The 20130-nt window shown below is 50.1% G+C and overlaps 1 protein-coding gene across 2 annotated transcripts; it reads right to left on the reverse strand.

Moving 5' to 3' along the window:
* Positions 1-1458: 1458 nt before the first annotated feature.
* Positions 1459-19782, reverse strand: XAF1 (XIAP associated factor 1). Of its 2 annotated transcripts, none has more exons than XM_079796895.1 (8): positions 19520-19782; positions 16022-16157; positions 15376-15432; positions 14821-15016; positions 13576-13661; positions 6913-7242; positions 2230-2302; positions 1459-2082 (listed from the first exon to the last, which is right to left on the reverse strand). In XM_079796895.1, exons 1-7 carry the CDS (start codon positions 19549-19551, stop codon positions 2246-2248), a joined length of 894 nt encoding a protein of 297 aa, XP_079653021.1. In that variant the 5' UTR covers positions 19552-19782; the 3' UTR covers positions 1459-2082; positions 2230-2245. The 2 variants fall into 2 exon arrangements, with proteins under 2 accessions (XP_079653021.1, XP_079653022.1); XM_079796896.1 differs by having other exon boundaries at positions 2210-2302.
* Positions 19783-20130: the final 348 nt, after the last annotated feature.

The following is a 20130-nucleotide window of genomic DNA, read 5'->3' on the forward strand; positions in this document are numbered from 1 at the left end:
GGACAGGGTCTGGCACAAAGTAAAGGCTGGCACAAGTGCCTGCTGCCCTCAGGAAGCTGGTGCCAGGGTACTTGTACAACATCCCTGGATGGAAGGTGTGAACAAGCCCACTTTTCAGATGGGAAAACAGGTGTCAGAAGGTTAGGAGAGTCTCCCAGTGAGATGGAGGAGTAAGTGGGGGTGGGGGGTGGGATTTGAACCCACCCTAAGGACTCTCTAACCTAGGTTCGGTCCACCTTCTCTCAGAGCTGCCCACCTGGGAAGGAAACCTAGGGAAGTCAGATCACCCATCACCCTGAGAAAGCTTCCAGGAGGAGGCCGTGCGCCCGCAGCCCATCCCTCCCGTGGGCCTGGGGTGTCCCGGCTCACCCCGCCGGCGCCCTCCCTGCACCGCGCCCGCACCCACCTGGGACCTGCTCGCCGCCCTGCTCAGGCTGCGCCCCGCTGGGCTGCAGGGACCGCGAACGCCTGCTGCTGCTCCGAAGCCAACTCCGCGACCTCCCGGGCCGCGCCCCCACCTCGCGGAGGCTGAATGCCCAGCTGGGGGCGCCTTTGTGACGCGCCCCGCTACGGGGCTCTCTGCTCATCCCTGCTGGGCGCAGGGGCCCGGACCTAGGGTGGCCGGGTCAACCCAGCGCGGCCCAGACCCGTCCTTGAGCCGAAGGTCCGGAAGGCACCCGGGGGAGGGGTGCTGAGGATGGGCATGACCCCTGCCCTTCCACCTTTGGGCAAGGAATAGGTTTCGCCCCGAACTTGGGGCGCAGTCGACTGCCTTTCCTGTCCTGACCCAGCCCCAGCGTCCTGTCAGGTCCAGAGAGACCCAGCTTAGGCACCTCTTCGTCAGAGTCCACCCCCACGTGACCTGCCATGGTTTCCACTTCCCCCCCTTGGATGGGACTCCCGAAGGAAAGCCCGAAGCAACCCTGACCCACCCAAAGCTCGAGAAGTGCCCCTTCCCAGCGGGGGGCGGGGGAGGATAGGCAGCACCTGACCCACCCACTTTCCCGGCCCTTCCCTTCCCGGCAGGGGCTGGTGCCCAGCGGGTCGCCCAAAGGCCAGGAGAAAGGAGGCTATACTGTCGGCCAGTTGCATCTCTAGGCTTTTCCCAACCACCTCTACCGACAGCCTTCAAAGGCACCCCTTTGGGCTTCACCAGTGAACCCCGGGGGGCCTGTGGGGGGCTTGGGGCAATGCTTACTCGAGGCTTGTCTTCATCAAGGCTGTGGATGGACGGATTGGAGAACACCCACACCAGGGCTCTCAGGCAGCTTTGCCTACAGCCCAGGCTCCCTTCTCCCTCCCTCCCTCCCTTTCTTCCTCCTTCCTGGCCCTCCCCTCTCCTGTGCGCTGTCTGACCCTGCTGCCCAGGCTGCCCTCTCTTGGGAAACCAGTGAGGAATCCAAAGAAAGGTGAACGAGAAGCTTACAGGGAGGGCGTTTTTATTCTTCCTTATTCTTATTCTTATTCTTATTCTTTATTGTTGTATTACACGTCTCCTCACCACCCCCTCCCGCTTTGATTCTCCCAGCTCTCTCCCGCCTCCAGGCACAGGCCCTCACCTCCCTACTGTCTGTGCCCACTGGTTATGCTTCTATGCATGCATGCAAGTCTTTTGGTTGATCTCTTACCCCCCTCCCCTCCCTGCCTTCCCTCTGAGGGTGTTTTTATTCTTCAGGAAATATACACATATCTCAAAACTCAACAGTAAAGGAAACATTCCATTTAGAAAATGGGCAGGAGACACGAATAGACATTTTAGATGGCAAATTAGCAAATGAAAAGATATTCAACATCATTATGGTAAATGCAATTTGAAATCACAGTAAGATACGACCACGTACTTATTAGAATAGTTAAAATTAGAAAAAATGATGACGGTAATACCAAACGCTGGCCAGAGAATGTGGGGAAGTGATGATGGTCACTCCAATTGCTGGTGGGAATTTAAAATGGACAAAGCTGGGGTCCCCCGACATGTCCGGACCATGGGGCCCAGATGCTTGACCAGAATTCTCAGGCAGAAGAGCTGGAGGCTTTTTTTCTCTCCTGGTTTATCTGTACCTCTTGGGCAAGCCAACATCTCTGTCCAAAAGGAGGGAAACAGTTAAAATCCAAACCCTTTCTTCCATAGGAAAACCCCCAAGGAATAAAACCCACCTCCTTTCCCAAGGAGAGGCTACCACAGAAAGTCAGCCGGGAGACCAAGTACCTCTTCTAAATCTGTAGTACCTTTTCTTTTCCAAATCTAGCTGGAGTGTCTGCCGTGTTTTCCTCTCCATGAAGCTAACCACCAGCATTTCTCCTAAAGAAATGGATATAAAAAAGTTTGACCTGTTTAAAATGGGGGGTGCTACTTCCTGGGGTATCCCTGGGTATTGCTCTCCTTAGTTCCCGGAGCACAAACCCTGAGCTACGGATGGCAGAGAAAAGGCATGGGGCCCAGTGAGCTAGGAAGGGCCTTGTGTGTGTGTGTGTGTGTGGGGGGGGGGGGGGGGGCGGGGGGGAGGGGATGGTTGGGTTGGGTCAATGTTTACTAAAGGCCTGTCATCATCAGTGGGGTGGATGGACAGATTGAAGAAACCCACACCAGGGACTCTTATGCAGCCATTAAAAAAAAAAAAAAGAGCTTGGAGGGAGGAATGTCCTTGGGTGTTGCTAAATCGTAACATTAAGTTGCAAGGAAATATATATAATCGGACTCCAAATGTGTATGTTTGTATGTGGTTATGACCCATGCTGTTACTTTGTAATTATTTTTGTCTCAAGTAATATATTTTTATTTGCTAAATTTGGCAACCCTATTATATAAGGACGAAGGAATGTATGGAAGGGAACAACAAATTGTGGGAACTAAGAGAATGCGGCACCGCCTCAACATAATAAAGGCCATACATAACAAATACATAGCTAACATACTCAACCAGGAAAAACTAAAAGCGTTTCCCTTAAGATCAGGAACAAAACAGGGATGTCCACTTTTACCACTTCTATTCGACATAGTACTGGAAGTCCTAGCCACAGGAATCAGATAAGAAGAAATAAAAGACATCCACATTGGAAAGGAAGAAGGAAAACCATCATTTACAGATGACATGATATTGTATGCAGAGAACCCTAAGGATTCCACCCAAAAATTACTAGAACTGATAAATGAATTCAGTAAAGCAGCAGGATACAAAATAAATATCCAGAAATTGGTTGAATTTTTATATACCCACTAGAGGCCCGGTGCACGAAATTTTGTGCACGGGAGGGGGGGGGGGTCCCCTCAGCCCGGCCTGTGCCCCCTCGCAGTCTGGGACCCCTGGGGGGAGCAGGCCTAAGCCTCAGTCGAACATCCCTCTCACAGTCCGGGACCCCTCGCTCCTTACCGTCCGCCTGCAGTGGAGGTGGGAGAAGCTCCTGCCACTGCCGCTGAGCTCGCCAGCTGTGAGCCCGGCTTATGGCTGAGTGGTGCTCCCACTGTGGGAGCGCACTGACCACAAGGGGGCAGCTCCTTTGTTGAGCGTCTTCCCTCTTGTGGTCAGTGCACGTCATAGTGACTGGTCGTTCCGCCTTGGGTCGATTGGTATATTAGGGTTTTATTATATAGGCTAATGAACTATCAGAAAGGGAAACTAAGAAAACAATCCCATTTACAATTACATCAAAAAATAAAATACCTAGGAATAAAATTAACCAAGCAGATAAAAGACTTGTACTCAGAAAACTGTAAGATGCTGAAGAAAGAAATTAAAGAAGATACAAATAAATGGAAGCATATACCATGCTCATGGATAGGAAGAATTAAAATGTCCATATTACCCAAAGCAATCTATAGATTCAATGCAATTCCTATCAAAATACCAATGGCGGTTTTTACAAAACTAGAACAAATAATCCAAAATTTTATGGAACCACAAAAGACCCCAAATAGCAACAGCAATCTTGATAAAGAAGAACAAAGCCAGAGGTACCGTGCTCCCTAATATCAAACTATACTAAGGTAATCAAAACAGCATGGCATTGACATAAAAACAGATACATAGATCAATGAACAGAATAGAGTGCTCAGAAAGAAGCCCAAGCCTTTAAAGTCAACTAATCTATGACAAAGGAGGCAAGAACATAAAATGAGATAAAGACAGTCTATTCAATAAATGGTGTTGGGAAAATTAGACAGTTAAATGTAAAAAGAAAAAGAAAGAAAAGAAACCACCTTCTTAACGCCATATTAAGAAAAACCTAAAATAATGAATTAAATACTTAAGTGTAAGACTTGAAAACATAAAACTCCTAAAAGAAAACATAGGCAATAAAATCTGTGACATTTCTCTCAGCAATGTCCCCCCCCCCCCACCCCCGCCCCTGACATATCTCCTTGGGCAAGAGAAACAAAAGAAAAAAATAAACAAGTGGGACTACATCAAACTAAAAAGCTTTTGCACAGTAAAGGAAACCACCAACAAGACAGTCTCCTGAATGGGAGAAGATATTTGCCAATGATACATCTGATAAGGGGTTAATATGCAAAATGTATAAACAACATACCACTTGACATAAAAAAACAACAACACACAAAACCATCCAATAAAAAATGGGCAAAGGACCTGAATAAACACTTCTACAAAGAGAACATACAAATGGTTAATAAGCATATGAAAAGATGCTCAACATCATTAATCATCAGAGAAATGCAAATTAAAATCACGGTGAGATACCATGTCACCTGTCAGAATGGCTATCATCAATAAATCAATAAATGACAAGTGTTGGTGAGGATGTGGAGAAAAGATAACCTTCCTGCACTGTAGGTGCAGCCACTATGGAAAACAGTGTGGAGGTTCCTGGAAAAATAAAAAATGGATCTGGCCCTAGCTGGTTTGGCTCAGTGGCTAGAGTGCTGGCCTGCGGACTGAAGGGTCCCAGGTTTGATTCCGGTCAAGGGCATATACACAGGTTGCAGGCTTGATCCCAAGCCAGTAGGGGGCGTGCAGGAGGCAGCCAATCAACGATTCTCATCACTGATGTTTCTATCTCTCTCTCCCTCTCTCTTCCTCTCTGAAATCAATAAAAATATATTTAAAACAAAAACATTAAAAAAAATGGATCTGCCTTATGACCCAGCAATTTTACTTCTGGGTATACATCCAAAGAAACCCAAAACACTAATTCAAAAGAGTATATGCACCCCTATGTTCTCTGAAGAGTTATTTACAATTGCCAAGATGGAAGCAATCCAAGTGCCCATCAACAAGTGGTTAAAAAAGTGGTGATGCGCATATGCAATGGAATACTACTCTTCCATAAAAATGAAGGAAATCTTACCAGTTGGAACTGCATGCATGGACCTAGAGGGTAGTATGCCAAGTGAAAGAAGTCAAACAGAGAAAGACAAATAGCACATGATATCACTTATGTGTGGAATCTAAAGAGCAAAATAAATGAAAAAACAAAATAGAAACAGACTATAGATACAGAGATCAGACTGATGGCTGCCAGAGGGGAGGGGGTTTTGAGGGCTGGGTGAAAAAGGTGCAGAGAGTAAGAAGCACAAATTGGTAATCACAAAACAGTCCCAGGAATGTATCGTACAGCATAGGAAACACAGCCGATAATATTGTAATAACTATGTATGGTGTTAGGTGGGTACTTGAAATATTGGGGGCACCACTTTGTAAAGAATATGTCTAACCACTATGCTGTACATCTGAAGGTAATCCAAAATAATACTGAATGTAAACTGTAATTTTAAAATTTCAAAAAAAGAGACTATGGCACTAATAACACTCCAGCAAGTATGAAATTCACCCATCTTTGTAAAATTCTATGCTTATGTGCATATATAGATGCTTAAAGAAGTTAGAAAATAAAGATTTAGGTCTAACTTTTTGTAAGGAGGGTGAATCCTATTAAGCGAAAAAGGCAAATGGTGGTGTAATAAGTATCGGAAGATAATATATGGGGAAAAGAAAGAATTCAAACCCCATATAGGTTTGTTCAGGTTTGTGTGAGCAAAGGTAAAGCCAGGCTGCTGATGTTGGTATCTCAGAACATGGGACTGGGATGGTGGGGCGGGGGGGGGGGGGGGGGGAGGGGGGAGAGAGCGGGGTGGGGGGGTGGGGGAACGATTAGCTTTGTCTGGTATATCTTTGTATGGTATTTGGATGCCATGTATTTTGAAAAACAAATAATGAAAGGTTTTTCTTTTTTTTTTCTTTTTAAGTGAAGCATCCAGTCTGGAGCTTAAGAGCGTAAGTTTTGGAACTTGATACACGTGGATCCCAGGCTGGATCCTGCCACTCTCTAACTGTATAATCCTGGGGAATTATAATTCAGTCTGGTTTCCTAATTTGTAAAATACAAATAACATATCTGCCCATGATGTATAATGAAGATTGACTGTGTGTAAAGAACTCTGCCTTGTCACTGGCACATAATGGTTAACTACCTCTAATGCTAATTCTTACTATGACTAGAAAATCATCTAGGAGGTAAAACTCAGGATATTGAGGCTGCAACTCCTATCTGCTGGAGGCAAGATACCAACTGATTTAGGATCCTGAATGAGGCTCTGGTCTCTGGGCCTCTGTTGCCTTACCTAACACCGGGAGAGAGCTGGACTGGAGGCCCTCTGCTTCACCCATTTCCTCAACTGTTAAAGCACTTGGTGTGGTCAGCCCCTGGGCCGGGAACTGGAGACACAGAGATGAAAGAGCTGGCTCTGCCTTCAAAGGGGGCCCCGTCTCTGGGAGATGAGGCAGATAAACCAGGTGGGCAGTGCCAGGAGAGAGTGGATTTGGGCACCCAGAGGAGGGGACAGGGAAGGGCCTTTCCAGTGGCAGGGTCTACACACATCCTGCAGCTCCTGGGCTTCTCTAAACCCTGTCCATCTGGTTTACAGCCAGGTAAGGAGAGGACAGGGGCTGGTACCTGATGTCGGTTGAGGGTCGGCAGGGGAAGGAGGATATCACACTGAGGACATCTATGCAGAACGTCATAGGCTGGGTCGTCCTCGACCCAGGGCTTGTGCTCGGGCTTCAGAGGCAGATCCAGGGATTTGTTTGTGCCACTCGGTGCTTCCTTTGTTGAATTTTCAGAAAGAAGAGGAAATCTGTTTATATTTTTCGTCTTTGGGCGAACATCTTTCACTGCGGTGGAAGTTTGATCTTCAGCAGCCTGACTTGGGAGGGATGGAGGAGAATTTCTTGTCTCTTCAATTGGAAAATATTTTGCAGACTCTGAGGTGGTATGGCATTTATCCTGCAATTGTGAGTAATAGATCAAATTTTAAAATGACTTTGGCTTTAATGGCTGGACAGTACAATAGACTAGATAACCTGGAAACTTTCCACCATGAACACTTAGAAAGGCTGGATAAAACACAGCAAACATTCATTTAAGTTTATAGCTGACTTTGTAAGAAAGGGAGAAAGCTCCATGGCCCAGGATGAAAACCTAACCCGTGAAGCACTTGGGCTGACACTTTGGGAGATGTGGGGTCAATCTTGGATGAGAGAAAAGTCCCATCTACACAAGGTGGGGAATTGAATGTAAGACTCCCGTTTCCCAAAAGAAAGTCCGGAACCTCAAAGGCTAAACTATGGTGGCAAAATACATACATACATACATACATACATCAGTTAATTGGATAAGAAAAGTGGCAAGGAAGCTTGTCTACCTTGAGCTGGAGTTTGAGTGTGGGAAAAAAAAAATCTGATGCTCTGGGCAATTCAGAACCACATGTATATGCCATCTTTGTGTTTGGGGCTCAGATTTACATTAGTCTCATGGTGTGGGAACACCCACGCAGAAGAATTAACCTATAAGTTGGAATGTATGGCAAGAGCAATAACAAAAGTTCTCTGGAGGGTATATAACTTCAAACTACATTGTATAGGATTCTCACAGGTAGAGTCACTAAATAGAAACTCACAAGTAAGGCTTATAGACACTCAAGGAAGCAATCTACTTAAGCAAGAGTCATACCCAAGCAAAACCAGGATTAGTCTCCAAGAAGTTCAGATAATAAAACTATGGGATATAGACTGTAAAATAAATGAATTAAAAATAAATAGAACAAGAGAAAATAATAAGATCCCATGAAAAAAGAGCAGGCAAATTTAAATGAGAAATAAATAGAACTAGAAATGAAAAATACAGACATTGAACTCAATGGATAGGCAAAAAAACAGAAGATTAGATAGATTTAAAGAAATTCCCCAGAATATAGGAGTGATCAATAGAAAATGTGAAAAGTTAGGAGACAAGCAGCTAGAATGAGAAGGCTTAATATACATCTGTTATGTTCCACAGGAAGAGTGGGGAGAACATGAGAGAGTTAAGGAATATTAGGGACTCAAAGAAATTAGAGCTTAGACTTTTTCTCAACTGATTAGAGAGCTATATATTTAGATTCAGGTAGTGGAAATCCTGAGGAAGAGAGGAAAAACCCCACATTTGAGCACATTGTTCTTTTTTTTTTTTTAAAAAAAATATATTTTATTGATTTTTTACAGAGAGGAAGCGAGAGAGATAGAGTTAGAAACATCTATGAGAGAGAAACACCGATCAGCTGCCTCCTGCACACCCCCCACTGGGGATGTGCCCGCAACCAAGGCAAACACCCCTGACCGGAATCAAACCCGGGACCCTCCAGTCTGCAGGCCGACGCTCTATCCACTGAGCCAAACCGGTTCTGGCTGAGCACATTGTTCTGAGCAGTATTGAGTAAGAATAGATCCTCTCTTAGATACATTGCAGCGAAACCTCAGAAGTTCAAAAGGTGAAAAGATCTTGAAATCGACCAAAGAAAAAAATATCTACAAAGGAATGACAATTCCATGGAAGGATTATCAACAACAATCAAAGAGGTTGAAAGATGGTTGGAATAATCTTCAAAATGCTAAGAGGAAATAACAGTTAATCTACTATTTAATATCCAGCTGAACTACCATCCAAGAATGCAGAAAAAAGAAGTATGTTTTTAGGTAAGTAAAGATTTCCTACTCACAGTTTTTTTCTGAAAGAACTATTGAGAAGTGTAGTTCAGGAAGAGAGAACTCTTCCCCAGAAGAAAAGCTTGGGATTCACAGAATGGGAGCAAAGGAAAAGGTAAAATGTGTGAGTATATCCAAACAGGCATGAATTACATAGAACAATAATAATAATGACTAGAGAGGGGTAGTATGAAACCAAGGTGGAACTAAATTATTCTGGCAGCATCAGGTGAGAGTAGAACATTAGAGTTAACATGTTCTCAAATCCATATATTGTTTTTTAGAAGGCTAGAGAATATGACTAATTTTAGACTTTAAGCCAGGTATTCATATTAAAATTTATGGGTATCTAACAAATGATAGAAATAGAATGCAAAATTGCCAAATCAGTAGAAGAGAAGAAAGAACATTTGCTCAACCCAATAGAAGGCAAGAGAAGAAAAAGCTTCAGCAGCAGCAGTAAGGAACAAGCATCGCCCATGGTAAAAAAAGATGGTAGACAAGAATTATTTTAATATTTTTGAGAATGATGAAGGCATTGTTGTTAAGTAAGAAAATGACTATTTTAAAGATGTATATTAAAGGATGACGGATGAAATGATAGGCTATCTTGGGTTTATTTTAAAACACTTTAAATAAAAAAAGGGACAGATAAAACAATGTTGAAAACTTTTGATTGTTGGTATACCTGGGTGATGAGTGCACAGGGGTTTATTATATTACCTCCCTACTTTCATATTTGTTTGAAAACTTTTGTAATACCATTAAAAATTAAGATGGTACATAGATTCTATAACCATCTAAGCTATTATTTTCAGACATATAAGGTTTAAAAAATTAGCTGTCATGCTTTTTTTTCTCAAGAAACTATTAAAGGATACACTCTACCAAAGAAGGAGTAAACCAAGAAAGAAAAAATCCAAACCTAAAATTTGGGGAATAAACTCTAACAATGGAGACAGTGGAAGGAATTCCCAGAATGACAGCTACTCATCAGATCTGGGGAGCCACATGTCCCCACAATTCAACGAATAAAGTACTTGATGTGTTTGATTGCATTGAGGGGGAAGTTTTCAAATCTGGTAGAAAGTTTTAGGGATGATTTAGTGAGAAGTATCTAGAAAGTGAAGCAAATGAAAAATTGAAGCAATTATTAACTCCAGGGAAACCAAAACATTGTAGAAGAAAGCAAATGCAATTTCAGTTTGTGTGACATAGCTATTTAATAACATGATATTGATTACTGATTCAACCAGAATAGGTGATATCAATAAATTGGGAGGATAGAGAGAAGAAACTTGGAGGTGTGTATAGGATAGGTGGTTTAATAAAATGAAATCCACATCCCTAAGTCATTGTGTTAATAGGTTTTATCTAAAATTGAAAAAAGGAATAGCAGTATGAGAAGGTGCTTTAGAAATATGGAGCCAAACACCAGAAGAAATGGCTAAAAGAGTTAGAAAGTAGAGTATCTGTGACTTGGAAGCAGTAGCATGAAGGGGAGCAGTGAAGCTAGTATTTTAATGGGTGAAGGAGACAATGAACAAGGGCTATCATAGAGAAGTGAATTAGATAATATGTTAGAAATTGATAGATACTCTGGAAAAGAAAACAGTAGAGAAAGGTAAAGGGCTCATTAAATGTGGGATGGGGATGGGTTAAAATTTTAAATGGGTTGTTTATAAAGCATTTAAGTGAAGATGCAGAGTAGGAAGTAATATATAAGTCTGGAGTTGGGAGAAAAGTCTGGGAAGAGATACAGATTTGGGGAGTGTCTGCCTACATAAGGCATTTAAAAAATCTTAAGATTGGATGAAATTATTGATATAGTGTGTACAGATAGAGAAGAATACAGAGACTGAACTCTAGGGTCCCCTAGGTTGGGGAGCAAGAGGGGAGAGCAGTGAGGTAATTGAAAACCAGGGGAGTATGGTATGCTGGAAGTCCAGAAAGAGGCGAATTGAAGCGAATTGAAGAAGAGGGAGTGATGAACAGTGGTCTCCTCATAAAGGACTGAGGATGGACCATTGGATTTCACGATGTGAAGGTCGTTGATTTTGATAAGAGCAGGTTCTTTTTTGGGGGAGGTACAAAAGCCAGATTGGAGTGGGTGTAAAAATGGGCAAAAAAGGGAGTCAGTGACTAGAGACAACTTGTTCAAACGTTTTGTTATAAAGTGAAACAAAGAAAGAAGATGGTAGCTAACAGGAAATAAGATCAAGAGAAGTATTTTTTGCTTTTCTGTTTTTGGGTCATCTATATATATAAAAGCCTAATATGCAAATTTTCCCCACGGGAGTTTGACTGGGAGACCGATCACTCACTATGACGTGTGCTGACCACCAGGGGGCGGTGCAGAACGAAGGAAGGTCCCGGCGGGCGGCTGGCAGCTGGGGAAGGGAGGCCCTGGCTGGCAACAGGAAGGTAGGCTCTGGCTGGCAGCCGGAAGGCCCTGCTGGCCAGGCCTAGGGACCCTACCTATGCATGAATTTCGTGCACCAGGCCTCTAGTGTTAAAATAAAGTGAAAGACCGGGAACCATAAAACCACCTGGTATGAATGATCTCAGTTCTTAATTTGCAAATTAGAAAAGGAGTGGGGGTGGGGGGGAGAGAGAAGATGCTTTTGATGTAAGGCCAAAGATTGCACCATCAATATAAGTATTTATTAATAGTACCCCTTTAAAAACTTTGAAATATTGGAACATACTGGAGTGAACAGTCTGAGACTCTGTTGCTACCTACTTGTGCAGCTCATTTCACCACTCCCTGTTGCAGGAGAGAGAGGGGACAGTTGCTGGAGCAGTGGGACAATGACCTTGTGTGGAGAAGAATGGGGTGCAGTACACAGCCAGTGTTAGATAAGAACATAGAACGCTCCTCTATGGTTAACGGGTGGGAAGGCAGAGTGTGCACGCGTGGAGGCTGGCACGAACGTACGTGTGGTGGTGAGTGGTCATGGATGTTTTCTTCTCATGAAGAAGTAGACGAATCATTATCCCCATTTCCCTCAAAAGAAGAGAGAGGCTCAGGGAAACTACGCAACCAGTCAGTGGCAGAGCAGCACTACAATCCAGAGTTTCTGACCACAAACCCAGGTCCACGTTTGAGAGTAAGCGCAGGGGCTCTTAGGTTGCCAGCCTGGACATTTTGGAGGGAAGTAATCAGCTTCACTCTGTGCTCCCCAAGTATCTTCTGCGTCAAACACATGACATGGACCACTTATGTAACTGAATAAGCATCCGTGTTCAGGAAAACAAAGGTACGGGAGATTTCCATGTGCAGCTAAGGCTGAGGGTCACTTGGCAGGGGCAATGCTGCTCAAACTTGAAATGCTGGTGATCTTGTGAAATAGCAGACTCTGAGCTATCATTTCTAGGGGGAGGCCCAGAGACTTGGCACTTCTCACAAGCTCCCAGGCGGATACTGCTGCAGCTGGTCCATGGACCACACTTCACACAGCAAGGAGCTGAAAGGGGGCAGTGACCCAAATGTCTATCAACAGATGAACGGATAAACAAACTGTAGTGTGATCATGAAGACCACAAAAGGATGAAGTACTGACACACGCTATAACACGGATGCACCTTGGAAACATTATGCTGACAGAAAGAGGCCCATCACCTAAGACTACATATTATATGATTCCCTTTATATCAAATGTCCAGAATAGGCCAATCCATAGAGACAGAAAGCAGATTAGTGGTTTCTAGGGACTATAAACAGGAAGGAGTAGGGAGTGACTGCTTCATGGGTAAAGGGTTTCTTTTGGGGGGTGGTGAAAATGCTCTAGAACTAGATAGAGGTGATGGTTTCACAACACTGGGGATGTACTAAGTGTTACTAATGATACGTTTTATGTTATGTGTATTTTACAACAATAAACAAAAAGATCTAGATCATCCTAGGGTTTTTTTTAATTCTGATAGTCATAGTTCTCTGAATTGAAGGGTTAAGAGAGGATAAACATTTCTCTGCTCAAGGAAAAGGAGACGAGTTTCTTGGAGAGAAACACTGGTAAGTCTTCCCAGAGAGAGAATGCTCTATCCTGCAGAAAAGTGGAATAACTTGGCACAACCAATGTACCCACAGTGCTTAGAGCTATGGAGGGAAGAGTCTGTGAGTGTTCCCAGGCAAAGCCAATCAACCATCCAATCAATCAATCAATCAATCAATCACATCACACCTCTACAGAGTCCCCCTTTGGTACCCAGCCCTCAGATCAGCTTCATTATGGGAAGATGGAGAAAGTTGTTTACTTTTGTGAAGGAGCTCACAGTCTAATAGACAAGACTCTCACAAGGGACAGACAGTTATAAAGCAGGTCCTAGTGAGGCCACGTCCAGGCCCTGAGGTTGAAGATGCTCAGAGGTGATCAGGTAGCTGGACTGGTCAGGGAGGCTCCTTGAGAGCTGGCACAAATGGAGATCGGTTATGTATGATAAATTAGCCCAAAGCAATTCACAACATCCCTTTTTGAGCAAAGCAAAAATGAATGAGGCCCTCTCATATCCTATGTAAAATTGGACCCAGAATACTACCCTTCTGGAATACAGACAAGCCACGGGCACCATTAGAAAACGACTAATTGCTACTCACCATATGGTGTAAATACTTATTTCCTGGGATCATCTGGTTGCAATAATGACAGCAGATATTGTTTTTGGGAGCTGAAATCTTCTTCCCTAATAAACACAACAACAGCACCACAAATGATGGCTCTGGACAACGGCTAGCCCAGCTGTCCCGCAAGTGCGTACATGGCCTGTTGCCACAAGTATGAACCGTCCGGGCCTGCCTGCCCGCCCAGCACTGCCTGCGTCCTCAGACACACAGGCAACCCTTGGCCGAGTCACCCACATCACCTCCTTTATGGCCGCAGAGGTGCGCTCAGCGCGGCCCGTGACCCTGATGATGAGACATTCTCCTGGTTTCTAAAGAGACGAGGGAGCCATTAGCACAGATGCCAACCCTGTCCAGCCTGACTGCTCTTTCATTTCACCAGTTTCTGAGCTCGGGGCTCAGACTGGTATTGTACAGATCTCTGTTGATCGTGTTGTGTGGTCTGGCTGAAGTTGCGCTGTGTTGATGAAGTTGTGCGGTGGTGTAAAAGTCCAGCTGGAATGAAGGAAATGTCCATGAATCTGTACTAGCATCCCAGGTTTTCCTTTGCCATTTTCACCTTGAGTAGCTTGTTTACCAGGAGAGATGTACTGTACAGGGATTTTAGGCTCACGTCACATGTTACCAAGACAACCAGTGAAGTCAACATCAGATCTGTCACACTGATAGCTGTGTCCTCTGCTAACACACCTCACAAAGGGACGACTGGGTGCAGAGAACACGAAATGGTACCGGGGAGTCACCAGATAGCCCCAAGGTCAGGGGCTCCAGCTAACGTCCTTCTGCCCACTGCTGCTGGTGGGAAAAAATCCAGTCTTGATGCCGGGAAACGTGGGTGTCCAGTTTCACCTCTGCCTCTAGCAAGCTCCTGATTCATTCTGGGCATGGGTTTGCCATCTGTAAGAGGAGGCAGGCGATCTCTGCCAGGCTAGGATTGTGCCAGGGGGCTTCCAAGGCAGGCTCCCCTTTTGCCGGGCCTCATTGCCTCTGCATCCTTCTGGGTGGCCCCCAAGCCCCTACCGCCTGCCTCTAGGTCTCCCTGGGCCGGCCATTTGAAGAGCTCAGCAGACACATGAGGAGGCCACCACTATGGTACGTGGTCTAGAACTAGAATAGCCAGATGGATTTGAGACCTGCACAGCCGTCATCCACACACGGCACCTGTCCTGTTGAATGCCCACATTCCTCGCACCCCGTCCAGGAGGCTCCCGCCCTGCTCACCTGTCTGGCGCTGGGCCTGCTCGCTCTGGCAGGCATCCCTGTGCTGGGCCAGCGTGCGGAGCACGATGGGCTGGCCGCAGTCCAGGCACAGCTCTGTGCGGTTGCCGCAGTGGTGCTCATGGATCTCCAGCTTGCTGAGGCGCACGGCTGCCCTGCAGAACTTACACACGACGGGGCGCTCCTGGCATTCCCTGGTCTGCGGGGAGGCAGGCAGGATGGCAAGGTCACTCGCCTGGAGTGGCTGAGCCCAGGCGGGGACATGGGCCGATTTCCCAAGGGGCCTGAGCAAATAAGAAAGCTGACGGGATGGGCCAGAGAGGGACCCCCTCTGGGGATTTTGAGCTCTCCTGGGTCACCGACCACAGCAAGCCCTCTGACCAGCATCCGGGGGACCGGAGGCTGCGTGTCCCTCTGCTGCACAGATTCTCCACTGCTTCCCAAGCCTCCTTGCGGGAGGAGAGAGGTCAGGGGGAAGTCTACCACCGGCCCCTCCTCCCCTCCCTCTCCTCCCTGCGTGGATGCTCCTGGGAAGGATGACCTGCACTTGATTCTCACCTCGTGAAACGCCAGCACTTGCTTCTGCATGGTCTGCTGGCACATGGCGCACCCGACCTGCACAGAGAGAGACGCTGGTCCCAGCACCTGCTGGCCTCCTCCACCTCCGCTTCACACGCTGCAGGCTGGGCTCTGTGAGCCCTCAGGCGCCGGGTCAGGTGTGCTCGCCTCAGTCCCCGGGGGGCACAGTCCCATGTTCAAGAAGTATTTTTTTTGGGGGGGATGCTTTGAGTTAAAAGGGATGCCTGAGCCTGAGGATCTCAGACAGACAGAGGAGGGGCCCCAGGAAGGAGTGACATGAAAGAGCAGGAAAGAAAAGCCAGCCTTGGCCGTGACTGCCTTCTCGAGCTTTCCTCTCCGGCTTCTCCTCTTCACAAATCTCAAAAGTACACTCAGTCCTTCCTGCAACGGAGACCCCCTCCCCTGGGCTAAACCATAGGCCTGTAGGGAAAGGGCTGAGCACGGGAATAGCAGGGTAGACTCAGTTTCCTAGGAGTCGGGCAGAGTGACTGTGTCCACTGCACAGGGCCTGAGGCATGCAGGGCTCGGCGACTTGCCCACGGCATCCAGGCCCGTGGCCGCAGCAAGGGTCCGAGTCAGCCTCGCCGCGCAGCACCCACCTGCGTCCCTCCCGGGGCCGCCTCACCTGCTGGTGCCCGTTCTCGCAGTGCTCATCCATCTCCGCCTGGAGGACGGGCTCCTTGCACTCGGGGCACTGGGCCAGGAACAGCAGGCAGTGCGCCTCGTGGAGGGCCAGGTGGGCAGAGGCCACCCTCCTTTTGCTGCCAGACGGAGGGGGAGGAAGTCAGGCTGATTGCGGGTATAAAACATGGAGCCCTACTTCCCACCCAGGGCCGCGGGTTAAGGAATGTCCAGGCCTCGAGCACTGAGCATATGAAGATGATGTCACTGTCCCTGTGGCCCCCCGTTGGTCCCAAATCAGAACATCGCAAAATCAGAAAGGGTAAGGATGCGCTCCAAGCTCTTCTATTGCCCGGGGCCAGCGAGGGTGGGTGGAAAGGAGCAGGTGGGAGAGATGGCAAAGGGGCCCAGGGAAGTCTTGGGTAGGTTCACAGGTTCACTGTGGTGATGGTTTCACGGGTATACACACGTGTCAAACGCATGAAACGGTGCACTTTACACATGTACCGTAAACACCGTGTATGTCGATTATACCTCTGGAAAACTGTTTTAAAAAATGAAGTAACAAATATCACCTTCTTTCAAAGATTTTGTCTTGTTTTCAAGAGTTCCGCTGCCTGGCCCGCAGCAGTTGGGAGCCCAGCCCTGGCACCCCCATGCTTGCTTTCAGAATTGCCATGACTGGGCGAGCCGGAGGCGTCCACCTGTCCCCTGCCTGCAGGCTCACCTGCACAAACCCTCACGGGGACCCCAGTCCTGCCTCAGAGGCCCCAGAGAGTGTAAGCTTCTGAGCCTCCCAGTTCCTGGGCAGGGTGTTTCCCAAGCCTCCTGTTTACCTGGAAATGCCTCCTTTCACATCAACCAGCCCTTGCTTGTGGAGCTTGGGAGGAAGGAGACTCAGTGCCCGTGTCCCGAAAGGCCCAAATACGCCCAAGTCCCTGCCTGTGGGAGGGACTCCCTCCCTTGGTGTGCACAAGCTCTGGGCTCTGCACCCCCCAGAGCGATGGGACCAAGGCTGCCTCACCGTCCTTCCTCTGTTCTCCCCCCTCTGCCTGGCCTGGCCCCTCCCCCTCTGCCTGGCCTGGTCCCTCTCCCACCTCTGCCTGGCCTGGTCCCTCCCCCCTCTGCCTGGCCTGGTCCCTCCCCCTCTGCCTGGCCTGGTCCCTCCCCCTCTGCCTGGCCTGGTCCCTCCCCCCTCTGCCTGGCCTGGTCCCTCCCCCTCTGCCTGGCCTGGTCCCTCCCCCTCTGCCTGACCTGGTCCCTCTCCCCCCCCTGCCTGGCCTGGTCCCTCTCCCCTCTCTGCCTGGCCTGGTCCCTCCCCCTCTGCCTGGCCTGGTCCCTCCCCCTCTGCCTGGCCTGGTCCCTCCCCCCTCTGCCTGGCCTGGCCCCTCTCCCCTTCTGCCTGGCCTGGTCCCTCTCCCCCCTCTGCCTGACCTGGTCCCTCTCCCCTTCTGCCTGGCCTGGTCCCTCTCCCCCCTCTGCCTGGCCTGGTCCCTCCCCCTCTGCCTGACCTGGTCCCTCCCCCCTCTACCTGGCCTGGTCCCTCTCCCCCCTCTGCCTGGCCTGGTCCCTCCCCCCTCTGCCTGGCCTGGTCCCTCCCCCTCTACCTGGCCTGGTCCCTCTCCCCCCTCTGCCTGGCCTGGTCCCTCCCCCCTCTGCCTGGCCTGGCCCCTCTCCCCTTCTGCCTGGCCTGGTCCCTCTCCCCCCTCTGCCTGACCTGGTCCCTCTCCCCTTCTGCCTGGCCTGGTCCCTCTCCCCCCTCTGCCTGGCCTGGTCCCTCCCCCTCTGCCTGACCTGGTCCCTCCCCCCTCTACCAGGCCTGGTCCCTCTCCCCCCTCTGCCTGGCCTGGTCCCTCCCCCCTCTGCCTGGCCTGGTCCCTCTCCCCTTCTGCCTGGCCTGGTCCCTCTCCCCCCTCTGCCTGGCCTGGTCCCTCCCCCTCTACCTGGCCTGGTCCCTCTCCCCCCTTCTGCCTGGCCTGGTCCCTCTCCCCCCTCTGCCTGACCTGGTCCCTCTCCCTCTACCTGGCCTGGTCCCTCCCCCCTCTACCTGGCCTGGTCCCTCTCCCCCCTCTGCCTGGCCTGGTCCCTCCCCCCTCTGCCTGGCCTGGTCCCTCTCCCCTTCTGCCTGGCCTGGTCCCTCTCCCCCCTCTGCCTGGCCTGGTCCCTCCCCCTCTACCTGGCCTGGTCCCTCTCCCCACTTCTGCCTGGCCTGGTCCCTCCCCCCTCTGCCTGGCCTGGTCCCTCTCCCCTTCTGCCTGGCCTGGTCCCTCTCCCCCCTCTGCCTGGCCTGGTCCCTCCCCCTCTACCTGGCCTGGTCCCTCTCCCCCCTTCTGCCTGGCCTGGTCCCTCCCCGCCCTCTGCCTGACCTGGTCCCTCCCCCTCTACCTGGCCTGGTCCCTCTCCCCCCTTCTGCCTGGCCTGGTCCCTCCCCGCCCTCTGCCTGACCTGGTCCCTCCCCCTCTACCTGGCCTGGTCCCTCCCCCTCTACCTGGCCTGGTCCCTCTCCCCCCTTCTGCCTGGCCTGGTCCCTCCCCGCCCTCTGCCTGACCTGGTCCCTCCCCCTCTACCTGGCCTGGTCCCTCTCCCCCCTTCTGCCTGACCTGGTCCCTCTCCCCCTCTACCTGGCCTGGTCCCTCTCCCCCCTCTGCCTGACCTGGTCCCTCTCCCCTTCTGCCTGACCTGGTCCCTCTCCCCCCTCTGCCTGACCTGGTCCCTCCCACCTTCTGCCTGGCCTGGTCCCTCTCCCCCCTCTGCCTGACCTGGTCCCTCCCCCTCTGCCTGGCCTGGTCCCTCCCCCCTCTGCCTGACCTGGTCCCTCCCCCCCCCCCCCCCCCCCCCCGCCTGGCCTGGTCCCTCCCCCCTCTGCCTGACCTGGTCCCCCCCCCCCCCCCCCCGCCTGGCCTGGTCACTCTCCCCCCTCTGCCTGGCCTGGTCCCTCCCCCTCTGATTTCCCTGCCCTGTCCCCTCAGCTCCTCTTCCTGAGCAGGTTCAGACACCCAAGCGCCAGGAAGGTCTGGCTGGAGCAAAGCTCTCTGGGAAGGTTCCCTGCTGGTTCCTGCCACAGGTGGGCCGCTTCGAGAGTGAGGCCCTTCATGAGTTAGAGGTGTGGGCCTGCACTCTGCTCAGCCTCCTTCTCAAGGTGAGGAGGGTTTGGTCTCAGACTGGTGTGCAGACCATATGATCAGAACCCCACATTAGGAGTAGCTCATCAGGGACAATTAGCCTGGCTGTTCGGCTCCAGGACCGTCCCAGAAAGTCTGTTCTGTCTGGAGGGGTGGAGGGCGAGTGTGGCCCAGTGCTGTCAGGTAATGCTGACCACTTCCTCACCCCATTTCCCCAGAGATCTGCTGGGGGTAAGCCTTCCTTCCCCGGGGCCCCAGCACCAGCCCTCCCTCCCTGGGAGTTTATGCCTGGACCCTTTTCTCCTCGTTCCAGAAACAGACTCATTCTGCCCGCCGGCTCCCTGGGCAGGCTCGGGTGGCCGCTGGACGCAGCTCCTTACCAGTTCCTGCACACCTGGAAGGCTCCCTCCATGGTCTAGTCTCCGGAGTCCTCCTGCTGAGTTTCGTTTTTTGCAGAAACAAAACTGAAAGTGCTCCAACAGCCCGGCCCACAGCTCTGGGGGGAGGGGTTTTCAGAAATCTCAGCCGGGGCTGCCCCAAGGTTCCCGTGGCTGGACACTCCCCGGCCACCCCTCTGCAGCCGGCCAGCCCAGCCTGCCCCTGCCGCCTCCCCCACCTGGGCTCGCACCCCTGCTGCTGCCACCGGCCGTGTCTACAACCCTGGGGGTGGGAGCCAGAGGCCAGGCCTCCCTGGGCAGCAGCCCCGCCCTGTCCCAGGCCAGCTTCACTGCATCGGGTCTGTCCATCCCCTTCCACGAGCACGGACCTGCCCGCTCTCCTGCTCCGGTCGCTGGTCCTTCCTCCGCAGGAGAGAGATAGCTTGCTGTGTTGAACTTGAAGCTGCTCCCTGAGAGCCGCTCCTGGACTTTCTGCCCCTCTCTGGTCCTGGTTGGTGACGACTTTGAAAACAGGGTCCGGGAGGAACTGGGGATGCAGGTGGTGAGCACCGATACACAGCTGGGTGACTTAGGACAGCAGCCCGCCTCTCTGA

The sequence above is a fragment of the Cnephaeus nilssonii genome (assembly GCF_951640355.1).
Source record: "Cnephaeus nilssonii genome assembly, chromosome: 19".
Taxonomy (NCBI): Eukaryota; Metazoa; Chordata; class Mammalia; order Chiroptera; family Vespertilionidae; genus Cnephaeus; species Cnephaeus nilssonii.